The following is a 21,323-nucleotide window of genomic DNA, read 5'->3' as shown; positions in this document are numbered from 1 at the left end:
ATAACTAGAATAATCAATGAAGAGAAGGGCTTAAAGGAGCTGATGGAGCTGAAAGCCAAATATCGAGAACTACGTGAAGATTGCAGAAACCTCGGTAGCCGATGCGATCAAGTTGAAGAAAGGGTATCAGTGATGGAAGATGAAATGAATGAAATGAAGTGAGAAGGGAAGTTTAGAGAAAAAAGAATAAAAAGAAACAAACAAAGCCTCCAAGAAATTTGGGACTATGTGAAAAGACCAAACCTACGTCTGATTGGTGTACCTGAAAATGACAGGGAGAATGGAACCAAGTTGGAAAACATTCTGCAAGATATTATCCAGGAGAACTTCCCCAATCTAGCAAGGCAGGCCAACATTCAGATTCAGGAAATATAGAGAATGCCACAAAGATACTCCTCAAGAAGAGTGACTCCAAGACACATAACTGTCAGATTCACCAAAGTTGAAACGAAGGAAAAAATGTTCAGGGCAGCCAGAGAGAAAGGTCGGGTTACCCACAAAGGGAAGCCCATCAGACTAACAGCTGATCTCTCAGCAGAAACTCTACAAGCCAGAAGAGAGTGGGGGCCGATATTCAACATTCTTAAAGAAAAGAATTTTCAACCCAGAATTTCATATCCAGCCAAACTAAGCTTCGTAAGTGTAGGAGAAATAAAATACTTTACAGACAAGCAAATGCTGAGTGATTTTGTCTCCACCAGGCCTGCCCTAAAAGAGCTCCCAAAGGAAGCACTAAACATGGAAAGGAACAACCAGTACCAGCCACTACAAAAACATGCCAAATTGTAAAGACCATCGAGGCTAGGAAGAAACTGCATGAACTAATGAGCAAAATAAGCAACTCACATCAAAATGACAGGATCAAATTCACACATAACAATATTAACTTCAAATGTAAATGGGCTAAATGCTCCAATTAAAAGACACAGACTGGCAAACTTGATAAGGAGGCAAGACCCATCAGCGTGCTGTATTCAGGAAACCCATCTCATGTACAGAGACACACATAGACTCAAAAAAAAGGGACGGAGGAAGATCTATCAGCAAATGGAAAACAAAAAAAGGCAGGGGTTGCAATCCTAGTCTCTGATAAAATAGACTTTAAACCAACAAAGATCAAAAGAAACAAAGAAGGCCATTACATAATGGTAAAGGGATCAATTCAACAAGAAGAGCTAACTATCCTAAATATATATGCACCTAACACAGGAGCACCCAGATTCATAAAGCAAGTCCTGAGTGACCTACAAAGGGACTTAAACTCCCACACAATAATAATGGGAGATTTTAACACCCCACTGTCAACATTAGACAGATCAAAGAGACAGAAAGTTAACAAGGATATCCAGGAATTGAACTCAGCTCTGCACAAAGTGGACCTAATAGACATCTACAGAACTCTCCACCCAAAATCAACAGAATATACATTTTTTTTCAGCAACACACCACACCTATTCCAAAATTGAACACATAGTTGGAAGTAAAGCTCTCCTCAGCAAATGTAAAAGAACAGAAATTATAACAGTCTCTCAGACCACAGTGCAATCAAACTAGAACTCAGGATTAAGAAAATCACTCAAAACCGCTCAACTACATGGAAACTGAACAACCTGCTCCTGAATGACTACTGGGTACATAATGAAATGAAGGCAGAAATAAAGATGTTCTTTGAAACCAATGAGAACAAAGATACAACATACCAGAATCTCTGGGACATATTCAAAGCAGTGTGTAGAGGGAAATTTACAGCACTAAATGCCCACAAGAGAAAGCAGGAAAGATCCAAAATTGACACCCTAACATCACAATTAAAAGAACTAGAAAAGCAAGAGCAAACACATTCAAAAGCTAGCAGAAGGCTAGAAATAACTAAATTCAGAGCAGAACTGAAGGAAACAGAGACACAAAAAACCCTTCAAAAAATCGATGAATCCAGGAGCTTGTTTTTTGAAAAGATCAACAAAATTGATAGATCGCTAGCAAGACTGATAAAGAAGAAAAGAGAGAAGAATCAAATAGATGCAATAAAAAATGAAAAAGGGGATATCACCACCGATCCCACAGAAGTACAATCTACCATCAGAGAATACTACAAACACCTCTATGCAAATAAACTAGAAAATCTAGAAGAAATGGATAAATTCCTCGACAAATACACCCTCCCAAGACTAAACCAGGAAGAAGTTGAATCTCTGAATAGACCAATAACAGGCTCTGAAATTGTGGCAATAATCAACAGCTTACCAACCAAAAAGAGTCCAGGACCTGATGGATTCACAGCTGAATTCTACCAGAGGTACAAGGAGGAACTGGTACCATTCCTTCTGAAACTATTCCAATCGATAGAAAAAGAGGGAATCCTCCCTAACACATTTTATGAGGCCAGCATCATCCTGATACCAAAGCCTGGTAGAGACATAACCAAAAAAGAGAATTTCAGACCAATATCCTTGCTGAACATTGCTGCAAAAATCCTCAATAAAATACTGGCAAACCTAATCCAGCAGCACATCAAAAAGCTTATACACCATGACCAAGTGGGCTTCATCCCTGGGATGCAAGGCTGGTTCAACATATGCAAATCAATAAATGTAATCCAGCATATAAACAGAACCAAAGACAAAAACCACATGATTATCTCAACAGATGCAGAAAAGGCCTTTGACAAAATTCAACAACCCTTCATGCTAAAAACTCTCAATAAATTAGGTATTGATGGGACATATCTCAAAATAATAAGAGCTATCTATGACAAACCCACAGCCAATATCATACTGAATGGGCAAAAACTGGAAGCATTCCCTTCGAAAACTGGCACAAGACAGGGATGCCCTCTCTCACAACTCCTACTCAACATAGTGCTGGAAGTTCTGGCCAAAGCAATCAGGCAGGAGAAGGAAATAAAGGGTATTCAATTAGGAAAAGAGGAAGTCAAATTGTCCCTGTTTGCAGATGACATGATTGTATATCTAGAAAACCCCATCGTCTCAGCCCAAAATCTCCTTAAGCTGATTAGCAACTTCAGCAAAGTCTCAGGATACAATATCAATGTACAAAAATCACAAGCATTCTTGTACACCAATCACAGACAAACAGAGAGCCAAATCATGAGTGAACTCCCATTCACAATTGCTTCAAAGAGAATAAAATACCTAGGAATCCAACTCACAAGGGATGTGAAGGACCTCTTCAAGGAGAACTACAAACCACTGCTCAATGAAATAAAAGAGGATACAAACAAATGGAAGAACATTCCATGCTCACGGGTTGGAAGAATCAATATCGTGAAAATGGCCATACTGCCCAAGGTAATTTGTAGATTCAATGCCATCCCCATCAAGCTACCAATGACTTTCTTCACAGAATTGGAAAAAACTACTTTAAAGTTCATATGGAACCAAAAAAGAGCCTGCATCACCAAGTCAATCCTAAGCCAAAAGAACAAAGCTGGAGGCATCACACTACCTGACTTCAAACTATACTACAAGGCTACAGTAACCAAAACAGCATGGTACTGGTACCACAACAGAGGCATAGGTCAATGGAACAGGACAGAGCCCTCAGAAATAATGCCACATATCTACAACTATCTGATCTTTGACAAACCTGACAAAAACAAGAAATGGGGAAAGGATTCCCTATTTAATAAATGGTGCTGGGAAAACTGGCTAGCCATATGTAGAAAGCTGAAACCGGATCCCTTCCTTACACCTTATACAAAAATTAATTTGAGACAGATTAAAGACTTACATGTTAGACCTAAAACCATTAAAACCCTACAAGAAAACCTAGGCAATACCATTCAGGACATAGGCGTGGGCAAGGACTTCGTGTCTAAAACACCAAAAGCAATGGCAACAAAAGCTAAAATTGACAAATGGGATCTAATTAAACTAAAGAGCTTCTGCACAGCAAAAGAAACTACCATCAGAGTGAACAGGCAACCTACAGAATGGGAGAAAATTTTTGCAACCTACTCATCTGACAAAGGGCTAATATCCAGATTCTACAATGAACTCAAACAAATTTACAAGAAAAGAAAAACAACCCCATCAAAAAGTGGGCAAAGGACATGAACAGACACTTCTCAAAAGAAGATATTTATGCAGCCAAAAAACACATGAAAAAATGCTCATCATCACTGGCCATCACAGAAATGCAAATCAAAACCACAATGAGATACCATCTCACACCAGTTAGAATGGCCATCATTAAAAAGTCAGGAAACAACAGGTGCTGGAGAGGATGTGGAGAAATAGGAACACTTTTACACTGTTGGTGGGACTGTAAACTAGTTCAACCATTGTGGAAGTCAGTGTGGCAATTCCTCAGGGATCTACAACTAGAAATACCATTTGACCTAGCCAGCCCATTACTGGGTATACACCCAAAGGACTATAAATCATGCTGCTATAAAGACACATGCACACGTATGTTTATTACGGCACTATTCACAATAGCAAAGAGTTGGAACCAACCCAAATGTCCAACAACAATAGACTGGATTAAGAAAATGTGGCACATATACACCATGGAATACTATGCAGCCACAAAAAATGATGAGTTCATGTCCTTTGTAGGGACATGGATGAAACTGGAAAACATTCTCAGTAAACTATCGCAAGGACAAAAAACCAAAAACCGCATGTTCTCACTCATAGGTGGGAATTGAACAATGAGAACTCATGGACACAGGAAGGGGAACATCACACTCCGGGGACTGTTGTGGGGTGGGGGGAGGGGGGAGGGACAGCATTAGGAGATATACCTAATGCTAAATGACGAGTTAATGGGTGCAGCAAAACAACATGGCACATGGATACATATGTAACAAACCTGCACATTGTGCACATGTACCCTAAAACCTAATGTATAATAATAAAAAAAAAGAAAAAAAAAAGCCCGTGACCAAATGACTTCATGGGTAAACTGTATCAAGCATTTAAAGAAGCAATGTCAACACTTCTCAAACTCTTCCAAAAAACTGAAAGAAAAAAGCACTTACAAACTCATTTTATGAGGCCAGCAACATCTCATACTGAAACCAGATAAGGACACTACAAAAAAAGGAACAAAACAATATTCCTTATAAAGATACAAGAAAATTCTCAACAAAATACTAGATACCAAATTCAAAAACACATTAAAAGGATCAGACATCATTATCAAGTAGGATTTATCCCTGAGATGCAAGAATGTTTTAACATACACAATTTAAATGATACACCATAATAACAAAAAAAAGAAAGTCATATAATCCTCTCAAAAAATTTATTAAAAGCCTGTAACAGAAGTAAATACATTTTCATAATAAAAACTCCAAACAACATACATACAAAAGTATCCACCTCAACAGAGTAAACAGTGAAATGCTGAAAGTTTCCTCTAGTATCAGAAACAAGACAGGAGTGTCCAATCTCAACACTTCTATTCAATATAGTAGTGAGAAATCAAGCCCGAACAATTAGGTAAGAAAAAGAAACAAAAAGGCATTGAAATCAGGAATAAAGATGTAAAATTCTTGCTGATTACAGATGAAGTGATTTTAAAATACAGAAAACCATAAAGACTATACCTAACAAACAAACAAAAAATAGAGCTAATATATCCATTCAGTAAAGTTGAGGCCACAAAAATATACAAAAATTAGTTGTATTTCCATATACTAACAACAAACTGAGAAAAAAGTTACAAAAAATCTCATTTATAACAGTATCAATGATTTTTTTTAATTTTATAACTTCATTTAACTAAAGAAGTGAAAGATCTGTCCAGTAAAATCTATAAAACACTGATGAAAGTAATTGAAGAAGACACAAATGGAAAAATATCGCTTCTTCATGGATTGGAAAAAATAATATTGCTAAAATGTCCATACTTCACAAAGTGATTCACAGATCCAATGAAATCTGTATTAACATTTTAATGGCATTTTTCACAGAAATAGAAAAAATTATAAAACTTCTATGGCTTCACATATAACTCCAAATAGCCAATGCAATCTTGAAAAAGAAGAATAAAGCTAGAGGCATCACACTTCTTCATTTCAAACTATTACACAGCTATACTAATCAAGAGTATGGTACTGACGTAAAAACAGACACATGGACCAATGGAATAGAATACAAAAACTAGAAAGAAACCCATGTGCATACAGTCAACTATTACTTTGACAAGGGCACCAAGATACACAAAGGGGAAGTATAGTCTCTTCAACAAATAATGCTGAAAAAAGCAGTCATTTGTAAAAGAATAAAGTTTACTTATACCATGTACAAAAATTAACTCAAAAGAATTAACACTTAAATGCAAAACCAGAAACTGTATAACATCTAGAACAAAGCATAAGGAACAATCTCTTTGACACTGGCCTTGGCAATAATTTTTCTGGCTATCACGTCAAAAAATCACAAGCAACAAAAAGCAAAAAATAAAAACAAGTAGCATTAAATCAAACAAAAAAGTGTGTGCACAGCAAAGAAAACACAGAACATGAAAAAGCAACCCAGGGATTGGGAGAAAATAGATCTGATAAGAGTTTTATATCCAAAATATTAAGAATCTCACACAATTCAATAGCAAAAAAAAAAAAGTAAATCTGACAAAAGTTTGCAAAGGACTCAAGTAGACATTTCTCAAAATATGACATGGAAGTGGCAAACAGGTTTATAAAAAGGTTCTCAATGTTATTATTCATCAGGAAAATGCAAGTAAAACCTCAATGAGGTATCACCTCACACTTGTTAGTATAACCGCTGTCAAAGAGTCAATAAATAAATATTCACACTCGTTGGAATGACTGCTGTCAGAGTCAAGAAATATTAGTAGTAAGAGTCAGAGTGAGGAGAAAAGAAAACCCTTGTACACTGTCAGTGGAAATGTAAATTGATTCAGCCATTATGAAAAATGGCATGAAAGCACCTCAAAAAAATTAAAAATAGTATTACATGAACTTCAATCTTCTAATTGTATAACCAAAGGAACTAAAATCATATGTCAAAGATATATCTGTACTCCTATGTTCATAGCCAATTATCCACAATATATAGAATATTATTCAGACATAATGAAGAAGGTACTGCAATTTCTGACAACATGGATGAATAAACAAGGTAGACATTATGGTAACAAGTACAAACTTTCATTTACAAGATAAATTCTGAATATCTAATGTACAGCGTTGTAAATATAGTTAATGATACTCTACAGTAGCAGTCCCCAACCTTTTCAGCAGCAGGGACCAGTTTTATGGAAGACAGTTTTTCCATGGATGGAGGTCAAGTTGGGGGTGGTTTTGGGATGAAGCTGTTTTACCTCAGATCATTAGGCATTAGATAAATTCTCATAAAAAGCACACAACATAGATCTTTTGCATGCACAGTTCACAAAGGGCTCACACGCCTATGAGAATCAAATGCTGCTGCTGATCTGAGAGGAGGCAGCGATCAGCCAGTAATGCTCGCTGGCCCAATGGGCGCACCTCCTGCTGTGTGATCGGATTCCTCACAGGCCACAGACCAGTACTATAGACCCCTGCACTACAGTATACTTCAGATTTGTTAACAGTGTACATCTTAAGAGTTCTCACCACGCACACAAAAATTGGCATCTAATGTGAGATGACTGATGTGGTAATTAACTTTGCTGTGTTAGTCATTACACAATGTGTATGTATATCAAATCATCAAGGTGTACCCTTTAAATAGATAACATTTATATTTGTGGAAAGAATCATATGTCTAGAAAGAAAAAAAAGGAACTAAAGGACACATTCTCAGTAAGCTTCATACTGAACCAGACAAAATTATAGAATGATAGTTATTAAGATACAAGGCAACAGTTCAGAGTTTATTATATACTGGACAATGTTCTAAGCTCCCCATAGACAAAAATTTAGATAAGAATTCTACATAATAAGTAATACACATTAAGCTATTTTACATTTGTGGAATTTGTGCCTATAGAGTTTAAATTTCTCATCTTAGCTCAGGTGAGGAAAAATGAAAAGTTGAAGTGAAACATAAGATTAGATTTTCTTAGATTTGGGAAAATGCTTCCTATTTTGATAAAATTACTGCATCTTAATTTCTATAGGATCACCTCGGAAACCACAATAGGATTAAAAATTAATGTATCAGAAAATATGTGACATCTATCCACAGAATTCCTGGGACTTCTGAAAAAAATTCCACTGTCCATCACTTCCCTCACACACTTCTGACATGAGGCAAAACCAGAACTTTAGAAGTGGTTTCACATAGAGGTGGAAACATGCAGACTTTCCCAGAGCCCCCAAATCAATGGAAGAACAGTCAGATCACGCAAGCCCTCACAGGCCAAGGGGAGCACTTTGGCTGTCACTGTGAATATGATGGTGGATCACAGAAGAGGAAGGAGAATCATCAGATAATTTAAGAGCATGGGACGGATGATGTCCCTCTTTGACAGCAAGGGAAAGAAATAAACCCAGGTGTCTCAAAAATCATTTCCATTGGAGAACTTCCCAACTCACACTTCAAGCTCTGGTTCTTTCTTGACTTCTGGACCTCTTGCCCATGTCATCTACTTCATTCACTCCCACCTACCTGGCTGGATGGCTACTGTCTCCTTACTCTTCACATTCCAAGGCTCTTTCCTTTGCTCCAAAAAGGTGATCAGGTCCGGCTTAGAGACAACAAGACCTGTTTTATTGGAAAAATAAGCATGACTCTTACCGAGGGTTCTTTTTATTTTTTATTTTTATACTTTTTTTTGGCCCCACAGGACAGGATTAATTTCTAACTTAGTACTGTGCTCAGTAGAAAAAAGAAGACATTATAGAAGATTCTTGAAAAGTATTTCTCAAAATACTGTTTCCTACCAGCTTCTTTAGAATATTTAGGAAGCATTTTAAATCTGGGGATCCTGAGCTTCTCTTGCAAATCTGACTGAATCAAAAACAAACCAAAAAAAATTGGATTTTAAAGTGTAAGCAACAATAGTTTATGTCAACCAATTTCTAGAATCACGACTAGAGTGAAACTTGCACATCACCTCAAATAAAAAGGCAAATGTCAAAATCAAACATTATGAAATTTTTTCTACATCAACAAAACCCCTATATTTTTCCTGAAAACAAGAATCTAAAACTAACTCATACAAAGCACAAGATCCCAAGGGACATTCTGAAAAGAAAAGAAATAAAACTCTTAGTTATTAGATATTCTGAAGGCAAGTTATCCTCCCCCAGAAAGACCAGGTTTCTGTAGTTTTCTAACATCACATCCTGATACAAATTCTTCTGAGCTGGTTCCAGGTGTTCCCACTCCTCCAAAGAGAATTCTACGGCCACATCCCTGAATGAAAACAGTCCCTGAAATAAAAATAAAGAATACATTGACCATGTGGCCATGGCAGAGTTCTTCATTTGTCCCAAGATGAAATGACAGTTATTGGTTCTGGCTTATATGAGTGAACTGAATTATTCAGTAAGATCATTTTTAACACAGTAATATTTTCTAATGTAGTCTCAAACTCTGTGGAGAGAATAACATAAAATCCACAAAACTAGTGTAGATACTTATATCAAATGTAAAATATAAAACTAAGGCATCAACACAGGAATATACATTTTTGGGTGCTATATTTACATCATCCAGAATCAGCTGTGTATAATTCTCAGGTGCAAAAGTCATGGTGACTTAGAGGCATACTTCTCAAATTGTATAGTATACAACAATAAACTGGAGATCTTCTTCAAAGGCAGAGTCTGATTCAGGAGATCTACATTTTGAGTTTCTGCATTTCTATATTTTTTAATTTTTAATTTTGACACAGGGTCTCGCTCTGCCACCCAGGCTGGAGTGCAGTGGTGGAATCTTGGCTCACTGCAGCCTCGACCTCCTGGGCTCAGGCGATCCTCCTATTTCAGCCTCCTGAGTAGCTAAGGATACAGGCATGAGCCACCATGGCTGGCTGAGTGTCTGCATGTCTAACAAGTTCACCAGCAGTGTTAATGCTTCAGGCCCCGAAGCCACTTTTGAATAGCAGAGAGGTCGAACACTGAGGAAAGAATTCAGGCATGATGTGAAACTGAGAGTTTTATGAAATTTACAGGTTATAACAGCTAGAATGGTAGTAATCCTTTTTGAACATACACTATATATCAGATATCATCCTAACAGTTGTTTACATATATAAAACCCAATAAATAATCTATGAGAAAAATTATATTCTTCCTCTTATATAAAAATTATTTTCCAAATATTTGCTATATAGTAAAGTTTGTATTTTGCCTGTTTATCTGATTTAGAATTTATCTCAAAGGGACATACTGGCCAATATACAGTGACAACCTTAACAGAATGTTCAGAGAAGATTTCGTAACTGGGTAATGAAAACAAGTTAAGAAAGCAGCCACACAATAGTGATCAAATAATGCTTTCATTTTATGTGCGTGTGTGCACATAATGGTAACTATATACACATTAAAAGTAAGAGAATATTTCTGTGTAAATAAAAATATTTTGAATTGTATAAAAACTATAAAACTCTTTGTGGGTGATGCCTTTTTTGTGTCTTTTTAACAAAACTTTATAAAGACCAATACACACAATGAAATAAAGTAAAAGCTCTTGTTTCTGAGTCTGGTAATTTTTTTCAAGTTTTTGTTATGTTTATTCTATGTGCTATTATATATTTCAGAATTTTAAGACAATAGACGTATTTGTTGTATGTTAATTCTTGTTCTTTCTCTGAAAATATAGAGAATAAATAAGCATATGCTTGTGACGTGAGATGAAATAAAATGGAAACCTACAGAACTGAGACCTGCTTCAGAACTTCCAGTCTTAAAAGCTGTTATCTCCTGTCAACAGATGTGAGAGCCTTTACTCTGCAAAGAAAGCTACAAGCAAAGGGAAACCAAAAAGAAATGGGAGTCTCTGGATTAAATGTGATGGTTTATACACATCACTCAGTAAATCCTCCCTCCTAGATACTCACTACAAAGACAAAAATGATCAACTTTATAGCAAAGGAGTCTGGCAGAGAGCATCTGAACCAAGTGAATGAAGTTAGCATTGTCTGTAATAAGACAAATTGGTATCAGTGCTAACGCACAGATGGGCCCATAATCATTGCTGTGATATGGGTGGAGGGGAAAAGTAAATCATAATCTTAATATAATCATAAAAAAAAAATCTGTGGGGGAAGGTACAGGTGACCATAGTTCTTCAAACTGGCCATGTGACCCTACTTAGAAGCCTGGGCTGAGAATCACTTAGCTAAGCATTGCCTCTCAAGGTTCAATATGCATACTTATCATTTGGTATTCCGGGCCCCCTCTAAGTAATGTGATTCTGCAGGTTTGGAAAGTTTCCATGAACTGGCTTCTTTAACAAGTCCCCTGTCAATGCTAGACCCCATTATCAATAGCACTCAGCTAGAGGAAGCAGACACAGCACACAGAGTCCCTTGCACCCAATACTCTAATCACAACAAAAATACTTTTCGTTCACAGCGAGGACCACCAACCACTGTCCTGAAAGATCACATCCTTTGCCAGCCATTTAAAGTCTACAGATACAGACACTGGAGAAGACAGTTATGTCTAAGTCAGCATTTGGAAAACAGCATGGATACATGCATTAAAGCAGTGTTTATTGAGCTTGTACTATGTGCTCACAGTATGCACTGTGCTGGGAACATCACATGGTGTGAGTTAAGCCATATAAACCCCTGGGATGTGGGTCCTAAGTATCCCATAATTCCCAGCAGGATTTAGATAACAGCCCAGCCTTTCTATTTCTTCTTGTTTCCCTATCACTATAAAAGCTAACTATAGACAGATAGGAGGGATACAGAAAGGAAGGAGTCAAGTTTAGTTCACAAGAATTTCTCCACTGGGCACGGTGGCTCACGCCTGTAATCCCAGCACTTTGGGAGGCCAAGATGGGTGTATCGCTTGAGGTCAGGAGTTCAAGACCAGCCTGGTCAACATTGTGAAACCCTGTCTCTACTAAAAATACAAAAATCAGCCGTGCATGGTGGCACACCTGTAATCCCAGCTACTCGGGAGGCTGAGGCAGGAGAATCACCTGAACCGGGAAGGCAGAGGTTGTGTGAACCGAGATGACACTATTCCAGCCTGGGCAACAGAGTGAGATTCGGTCTCAAAAAAAAAAAAAGAAGAAGAAAAATAATTTCTCATTATTCTCTTCATATATTTACACTGACTTTGTTACAACTTGTGGAGCAACTACTGGATCCGCAGAAATGAAAAAGAGGTTGCCAGGTGGAATGTTTCTAAAGGTACTGGTTTCAATAAGAAAAAAATTTAATTTTCAAATAATTTTGAAAAAGTGAGTCCTTTGCTCCCATTTACCTGCTTTTGGGTTTGGGGAAATTGTGAGCACCACCTCTGAAGAGATGGCAGCAGCAGCCACCCAGAAGTCTGACCTCCTCTAGTCAGTTCTATGAGGGGAGGCCCAGGGTAGGGACAGACCTGGACCAGGCTCAGAAGAGGGTAGATTTGAGCAGAGCTGGGGCAGGGGCTGGGCTAGGCTTCTCATCTCTACATTGCTGCTTTATTTTCAGTTGTCTTTCCTAAGCCTGACCAACAAGAACTTGGCTCCCATGGTTTGCCTTGTTTTAATAGTTTAAGCTTCATCCTATTTTGTAACAAGCAACAACAAGCAATTTAACCAAAACACCTAGGGCTTTCTAGGAAAATTATATTAGTAGCTACATAATTATCTTTAACAAGAAAAAAGCAATATAAGTAATAATTATAATAACAACTCTTTTGTCCGTGGGTGGCCCTTCAGGTGGTGACATCAGAACTCACAACGTCAACATAAGGGCAGTGTCCCAAATCAAGCCCAAGTTCCCTGTACACCTCCATTCTTGCTCCTGACCACATGATGCTGAATTCAACCATTATCCATCTGCTTTAGACTGAAAGTTCCTGGATGGTAGGGACTATGGCTGCTGCATCTGTTTTCCTAGTGGCCATATGAAATGGAAGCAATTCGTTTACCTATCAGTATAAGTCTCCAGGCCTCCTCCTTGTATTTCACCCACACATTAGAAAACTAGAGCAACTCCCACTTGGATACCAAATAAGGAGATTCCTTCTATTAAAAAAGAAACAAACCCTGATGACTCATTCTTCTCCCTCTGAGACGGAAGCAAGATTAGCCCATTGTCAGCCTGTCCCCTGCCTGCACAGGATATATAACCAAGTGTCCCCTAGGTGCTGGTGAGAGAGTCCCTGGTAACTGTGTGATGAAAACCCAATAGTGATTCAGGCAGGAAAGACTCAAGTTGTCCTTGTGGAACCAGAATAGAAAATTGAGTTGTCATAGTAGGGCCACAGATCCACGATCCAGGTATGTTATTACCTATACCTGATCAGCTAACTCTTGGGTACAAGAAAGGACAAGATTACCCTACTCCAGTAACACAGCTCACAGATAGGCATAGCTTTACTCATGGCTCTGGACAGTGGTGGCCCCACCCTCCCTCTGCTAAGGTGCTGCTTTACACTTACAGATTCTGCCATGAGATTCTGTTTATAAAAAGGAACCCCTAACAGAACTGCTGTAGCTCACTGGACAAGGTCTTGAAAACTCTGAGGGCCTCACTCCGAACGTAGGGCTTTACAAAGTCCATGTTGATCTCTCACAATGCAGAAAATGTCCCCTGGATTTTCTATATATCCTGAGTCCAAAGTCTGGCCCTGTCTTGTGGATCCCAGGTGGAGACCAGCCTTTATGTGCAGACCCCAGGTGGAATCAACCTGGCTCTGCAATTCTTGTGTGTTACTGTGAAGAAAACTAGAGGAGACAGCCCCCCAGGAAGGCTGCTCTCACACATCCTGGAGAACCCCAGGACCTGGGTTCAGAATTCGCAGCTGCAGATTTAGGTGCTGGTGGCGCAGGGAAGTGGCATGCACCTTCTGCACATTCATGGGCATTTGGGAAAGAGGATGAGGGGAATGTTGAGATTCTCAGGCCTACTCAATGTATGCGTGTGCCTGGTTGGTTTCCAGCCCCCATGGTCTCTGAATCAGTTTCAGGTCTGAAGATGCCGAGGCATGGAAAGACAGAGCTGGAATGGCTAACCGATGCCCTGTGAACTTATTGTTATAGAAATCTAGTCGAACTGTTCTAGAAGCGACTAAAGATCCCAAGTAAGCAGAGAGACCATTCTGCCTGCAGATTTTGGGGGCAATGGGCACTTTGCTGTACAAATGTGGGTTGTGAACAGAAGTCAAAGAGGGAAAAGACCCACTGGAGTGAAGTCTTACAGGCACCTTACAGGTTTATATTCTGTGTGGTAATTCTGGACAACGTTTGAAAAATATAATGAAGAAGAAAATCATAAAATCATCTCCAACCCCAGAAAAACTATCCATAGTGGTAGAAAAGAAAGAAAACTGTTTTATGATGTAATTAGCCCAGAATGTAAAGGACATGATAGGCAACCTGCTAAGAGATTAGAAAAACACCCACTGGTGAAAAGCCACCATAATTAGTCCTCAATAGAAGACCTGACAGCCCCATTTGTCATAGAGTTCATCCTAAATTCACCTGGGAATTGGGAGGCCATCTGTGTTTTTTAATTGGCTATAGTCAAAGGAAAAATAAACTTCATGTCTTCGTGACAGGCAGATTTGCAACTTGAAGCCAGGTGCCTGCTCTCCTGTAGAAACTGTAGGACACGGCTCTATCTTCTTTGCTATTTACATTTTACATCAATGATTCCCAGTTCCTAGAGAAAGGGAGTACTGAGTCAAAAAGACTGATAAATGGCCTATTTAGCTGTTAGAGTGATTTAGACAGCTTGTAAAACAGAAAAATAATTTACATATGAAAGTTTTCCAAAGTAAATGCTTTAAGAAAAGAAAAAAAAGAGAGAAAAATTTGTTTCCTTATTTTCAAGAAGGATTAAGTCTTGTATTTCTAACTTGTATTTGCTCTTACAACAGCCAGGTCTAGAGCCATGGTCTTGAGCTCATGGACATCTGAGTTCCAATAGGTGCTGGACTCAGGCACCTGCGGGGTGACCTTGGGAACACTGTGTACACATAAAGAAGGGGCTTGTGGAGAAGTAAAAGGAAGAAGAGAGGAAGATGCTATTGAGCCATGAGCAGGGGGCAGTACCAAGTTGGTGGAAGGACTGGTTTGTGCTACAGATACTGGCCCAGGTGGGGCTATGCTCTGACATATTCCTGGGTCCATGCAGGCAGATGAGATTGTGATTGGATGGTCCACAAGCCTAGGTTGATGGAGAAACTAGGCTGCTGCTACGGATTCAGTGTCTGGGATTACAACAAGCCAGGAGTGCTCAGGCACTTGTGTGGGTTTTTGGCAGGAAACTGGAAGCAAAGGTGCTGTGGGTGCAATTCCTGACAGTCAAGCCTTCTCCTGGGAGGGATGGGGACATGTCAATGCCTAGTTGGTATGTTCAGGAGTGGGTGGGAATCATGTGGTGGCATCTGGGTGGGGGAGGGGGTCTCTTCTCATCTTCTCAGAACTCCTTTCCTCTCTGTCTTCAGTCCCCTCTCACCCTAGCAGGAGACCTGGAATCAAAGGACAATGCACAGTGGGGCAGCCTGTGGGCAGAACAGAGCCTCCCTTCCCCCAGACACTTGGGACTCTCTCCAGCCTAGGCCTCTGTGAGGTCTGTCTTCTGACATCAAATGTGTAGATTTGCTGAACACCAACCAATCCTCCAACACCAACTGGGTGCCAACAACTTAATTCTGACACCACGCAGAGTCAGCACAGGCCCCATAAGTTCTGGGCTCAGTCCCACAACACTGCCCCCACTTCAGATGCCAGTCACAATGCCTGGGGCCCTATCTATACTTCCAAGCTACTGCCTGTAAATCGAGGGCACCCATAACCCTATCCTTAAGTTCAATCATTTCAAAGATCTACTCAAATAACTCAGCAAATCACTTTACTTATGTTTATCAGGTGATCATAAGGATACAGTTCAGAACAGCCAAATGAGATAAATACATATAGGGCAAAACAAAAGTAGTGGGAAAAGATAGGAATATTAACCTGGTAAATAGCTGTGATTAAAGAAATCCCCCATCTTTTGTGTTTTCCAAGAACAGCTTACTGCAAAATACCACCCTATTATGACTTTGATGATGCTCCCTGATTTAGTCATCACAAAGCCACAGACTCTCCAAATTCCCCTTCTGACTCAGCTGAACAGTTCTGTCTTCAGTGTTCAGAATAAACTACTTAACAAAACTTTGTATTTTTCTCCAGGTTGCTGGAATTTGACACACTCACAGCCTGGTCAACATTCAACCCCTCCCTAAGCCCCTCCCAAGAACAGGCTGACATGAGAGTGAAACATTCTCTGATCTGGAATCTGATTTTGGCACCTTAATCCTGCCCTTCCCCTCCTACCTTCTGAGCTTGTTTGCTCCTCCCTGTGAAAGAAAGTCTTTGTCTGCCTAACCTTTGAGATCCACAAAGATTTTACAGCTGGTGCTTTCCCCCTGTTGCAATACTCCTTTAGAATTAAGGAACTTCTTACCTAAACCTGAATTTGTTTTATTTGACAAAATCAAATAAAATGTGGGGAAGGAACTGGAAACTTAATATTTTACTGCAAGCCTCAGTTAGTCTGGGGGAACACAGTGGTAGATTTGAGACTCTGCGTCCCACACATTAGGAAAACATAGGGGGAAAACCAGTTGTCGGGGACAGTGTTAAAATGATTAATCAGTAGGCGATTAGTGGAAGTGGTTGTAGTGCCCTGGATTTCCAGGGAGAAAAACGAAAATTAGGACAATAACAATTTCAATCCTCAGAAAGAGTCTCCCAACCCTCCTTCCATCCCAACCCCAAATGCCTCTTTCTGTGGATTTTCAGCTTTCAGCTTTCCAGAGCTCTGTAGCTTCTCAGTATAAAGGGCTCCTTCCATGGTTGGGGTGAGCAGGCTGGGACACCTGCAGGGGAAACTCCCCTGGAAGAACTAACTGGGCTTCAGGGACCTCTTCTTGCAGGCTCAAGACTGGGTTAGTTTGCACTCACTGAGCTCAGGCTTCTGCTTCCCAGTCAGGTTTATTCAATTAGTATTCAATGAGAAAAAGCCCAGTGTTTGAAGAAAGCAAAACTACTCAGTGTTTAAAGAATAAAGGAAACTGAAACGCCTTTATAATTTATACCTCAACAGAAAACACTAAAGTATCTATCCCTTTCAGACAATAAATAAGCCACTTACTTATTTCCATGATAATATTATTTATATACGATTATTTACTAAATGATCTGTTATCATTTAGTAAATAATCCTATATAAGCAATTCTAGCAGGTGCTAAGTTCAGCATTAAAGCCGTACATCCAAGGCCAGGCATGGTGGCTCATGCTTGTTATCTCAGCATTTTGGGAGGCCAAGGCGGGAGGATCACTTGAGCCCAGGAGTTTGAGACCACTCTGGGGGCAACACAGTGAGAACCACATCTCTACAAAAAGAAAAAACAAAATAAGCCAGCCATGGCGGAGCACCCCTGTAAGTCCCTTCTACTTGGAAGGCTGAGGTGGGAGATCACTTGAGCCCAGGAGGTTGAGTGAGCTGTGATCACACTACTGCACTTCAGTCTGGGTGACAGAGGGGAGATCCTGTCTCCAAAAGCAAAAAATAAAAAATAACCTCAACATCCAGACAAGAGGCTAAAGAACGAACATACCCACTGTCATAACTTCTTCACCCTACAAAAAAAAGAAACAGATGTTTTGATGAAACTGTGTAATTCACCAATTTACCACACATTGTTGTGAAAATGTATTCACTTTCTACAACCAATAATGAAAGAAAGATTTTCTCCATTTCTTTTCCCTGGCAACATTTCCAAAAGGTGAGCCCTGAGATTCTGTTTTAAATTACTCCCAAAAAAAGAACAAACCTGAGAAACTTACTACTTCACTCTGCTGAAGAAAAAGATAATAAGAATTTTTAGCAATGAAGTATATGACTTGATATTTTAATTTTCTGAAATCCACCTCTCATGGCCTTAGAAATGTTTTTTATCTTTCAAGCTCTACTGATGAAATTTATTTACACTAACTGAAAAACTGAAGTAGAAATAAATGAACAAATCTTTCTAAGGCAGCAAACACAGGGAGTGGTGATGCTCATTGGAATACAGACATATCTGGCTCAAGTGTCAAGTCAGGTCACGGTATCATTTGGGACATTCTCCTACCGCAACACTGCTCATTAAAATGCTCAGGGACCATCCTCCCAGGAGATCCTGCACTGTGCCCCATGGACACCGCAGCCGAGTTTGCACCACCTCACTGGGGTGGGGTTTTTGTTTTTTGGTCCTTTGGGAGTTTTTCTCCCTTCACAAATCTGAATGAATCTAGGGGACAGGAATCATTTGTGACTGTTTCCTCTCAATACCAGCAAATGATTGGCTGACCAGCAATGTGTCTCCAAGGGATGAAAACTAGCTTTGAAGAAATAAAATCCTTACGTCCCAAGGGGTTATCTTTTTAGGTTAAGGGTGTCCCAGGAGATTTCTCTCAGCCCCAGGGCATCCAGCTGCTCCCCTGGGGGGCTACATTTCCACACCTTGGGCCGTCCTCTAACAAGAGGTGACCTGGGGCTGACAGTCACTAAACACTCCAAGAGACATGGCCACTGTGGGCATCTTGAGTCATCCCAGACAGTTCTGAAATTCAGGAACAGGAAAAGACTGGATAGAGGGTGGCTATACAGGGCCCTGTAAAGTTTCCAAAGCAAAACCTCAAGTCAGAAGACATTCTTTCTGATAACGTGTCTGTGCCTAGGGAAGATGAATGAAAAAGAGGCACAAAGATGTTTTTGCAGTGGAGTGTCAGGGATTTTGTATTCTCTGCTTTCCTCTCACGTGAAATGTATACCAAAAAAACACAAATCTTTAAAAAAGTGTCATCCACTGCTCTGTGAAATCATGATTAATGAGTAAAATACTGTCTGAAATGTACAATAAATGACCAATAGTTAATAATGTTGTGAATTGGAGAGGGGAAGTTAGCCTTTGGAAATGTCGGGAAGGGACTGGAAATTTAATATTTTACTGCAAGCCCAGTTAGACTGGGGGAACACAGTGGTGGACTTGAGACTCTGCGTGCCACACGTTAGGAAACCGCAGGGGGAAAACCAGTTCCCCTGGGCAGTGTTAAGATGATTAATGAGCAGGCGATTATACGGAAGTGGTTATAGTGCCCCAGGTTTCTAGGGAGAAAAACCAAAACCAAACTCAAATGCATTTCTTGTAAATTACAACTTTAGGGGAAAACAAAATTCAGACTTAAGGAACCACAAAGCTTCAATTCACCTCCACCTGCACAGTATAAATAAGGCAACTACAGAACTGTAACCCATCGGTTATTTAATTTGGTCCGCTTCCTCATGCACCTTATAAAAACCTTTCCTTCAAGCCCCTCTGGGGATCTCCGAACCACAAACCAAGACTGCAGGCTTCCCACGTCACAAATCGCTATTTGCTCAAATTCTTCAACGTTTTAACAGTGACTCCCTTTAATTCTTAATAGGAGAAAGGAGTGACTGAGGACCCCACAGGGCACAGTTTCTTCCCACACACCGAACCTGGGTCTCCCCTGAGACGCTCCCGTCCTCACCGCACAATCTGGGGGAGACGCGTGGCTGCGGCGCGAAGCTGCCCAGAGAGGGCTCCGGCCAGGGCCAAGGTCGCTCTGCGGGGTCGGGACGGGACAGGACGCGCGGAGTTCCGGCTGCCGGCCTGGCCGCCATCTTGCAGCGGAGGGGACCGAGGGCCGAGCTGGGCCCGCTGGGACTCGGGGCCCAGACCTCGGAGCTGACTGCGGGAAGGCCCAGGTGCCCCTACAGCGGGTTCCCGCCGCTTCCGACCACCCCCTCCCTCCTCTGGGGACCCCCGACCCCGCACACTCACCATTTCCCACTTTCCGGGATGCCCTGGCGTCTTAGCTACGGATCTCCCAGTGCCTGCAGGTCACAGAGCAACAGAGGCTCTGTTTATCCTCAGAACGCGAAGCCGCCTGGGCCTCCCAGAACGAAAAACACGGAGCTGTGGCGAGGAGACCCGAGCTCTAACTGGAGCCGACAAAGGCCTCCCTCCGCCAAATCCCGGAAGCCGCCCCTGCTCTCCGGCTTCACTCCTGATTGGACGGTTTCCACTCCAGCGCCCCTGATAGGATAAAGCTCCATGCCCCGCCCCCTTATTATTAGTGCTTTTTTTTTTTTTGAAAGGGAGATTGGCTTATTGAGGTGGGGCCGCCCGCTGCGGGTATTACAGCTAATTAAGGGGTGAGCTGCCACTTGAAATGCACTTGCTCTTTCCCTTACCTGGTTCTGCTTGTATAAGACATCTTATTAGCTAATTAAGTTTAAGAAGAAGTACATTTAGCCACCTTTAAAGCAAGAAAGACCCTCATCCCGTCCCTTAGCACACTCTCTTACCACACTGTACCCCACTGCTAACGCCACTGTTGGAGGGGGCCCCTCAGCTGGGAACAGAAGACCGTACACTTCATTCACGTGTTTTCAATTAGGCCCTTGCATGATACATACACTGAACCAGTGCAAAAGCATCTTATGGGGCATGCAGGCTGGGGTCCCAGAAGGATGGTGCGGGCGGTGGTGGAACGTGGAAGAGGGGCTGGCCTCTTCTAATCTGCCCGCATCTCCTGGAGTCTGCATCACTGGTAACGGGGCCGCTGACCGTCTGTCTGTCTTTCTCAATCCCTTCAAGCTCAGGGAAGAAGGGTCCTTGGCAGCGACAGGGCTGGGAGCTCAGTTCCTCTGGGCCGTGCTGGCTCAGGCTCAGTGGCCATGGACTCCTCAGCCCTACCTCTGGTTTTTGTTTGTTTTTGCTTTTGTTTTTTTTTTGAGACAGGGTCTCACTCTATTGCCCAGGCTGGTGCAGTGGTGCAGTCATGGCTCACTGCAGCCTCCAGGGCTCAAGCAATCTTCCCACCTCAGCCTCCTGAGTAGCTGGGACTACAGGCACATGCCACCATGCCCAGCTGATTTTTGTATTTTTTGTAGAGATGAGGTTTCACCATGTTGCCCAGGCTGGTCTCAATCTCCTGAGCTCAAGCGATCCTCCCACCTTAGCCTCCCAAGTAGCTGGGGCTACAGGTTAGTAGTCAGTTCTCCAACTCCTGAGCTCAAGTATTCTGTCTGCTTCGACCTGCCAGAATGCCCTATTCCTGTTTTTCTGGAGTCTTGGAGCTAGTGGCGCTGCAGCACCTCTGCTTTCAGATTCTCCTAGTCTTCTGGCTGAGTAGAAGGTGGGAGAGGAGGTGGGTGTCAAACTGGG

At 41.0% G+C, this 21,323-nt stretch overlaps 2 protein-coding genes across 2 annotated transcripts in view; both read right to left on the bottom strand.

Moving 5' to 3' along the window:
* LOC129457752 (zinc finger protein 267-like) overlaps positions 1-8,681 on the bottom strand; it is a 32,199-nt gene extending 23,518 nt beyond the window's left edge. The window contains exon 1 of the mRNA XM_055233232.2: positions 8,586-8,681. The gene's annotated coding sequence lies outside the window, so the exon portion shown is untranslated. The remainder of the gene's footprint in view (positions 1-8,585) is intronic.
* LOC129457756 (zinc finger protein 267-like) lies at positions 5,255-20,182 on the bottom strand. Its single transcript, XM_055233239.2, has 3 exons — positions 19,935-20,182; positions 9,228-9,352; positions 5,255-8,683 (listed from the first exon to the last, which is right to left on the bottom strand). Exons 1-3 carry the CDS (start codon positions 19,935-19,937, stop codon positions 8,572-8,574), a joined length of 240 nt encoding a protein of 79 aa, XP_055089214.1. The 5' UTR covers positions 19,938-20,182; the 3' UTR covers positions 5,255-8,571.
* Positions 20,183-21,323: the final 1,141 nt, after the last annotated feature.

This window comes from Symphalangus syndactylus, chromosome 11, assembly GCF_028878055.3.
Source record: "Symphalangus syndactylus isolate Jambi chromosome 11, NHGRI_mSymSyn1-v2.1_pri, whole genome shotgun sequence".
Taxonomy (NCBI): domain Eukaryota; kingdom Metazoa; phylum Chordata; class Mammalia; order Primates; family Hylobatidae; genus Symphalangus; species Symphalangus syndactylus.
This window is presented reverse-complemented; position numbering and strand designations above follow the sequence as displayed.

Bases quoted from the DNA above. Each gene is read 5' to 3' on its own strand.
- LOC129457756 (XM_055233239.2), bottom strand. The intron at 8,684-9,227 runs GGGGGAGGATAA...TTCCAATAAAAC, and splicing joins TACAGAAACCTGGTCTTTCT to AGGTCTTGTTGTCTCTAAGC.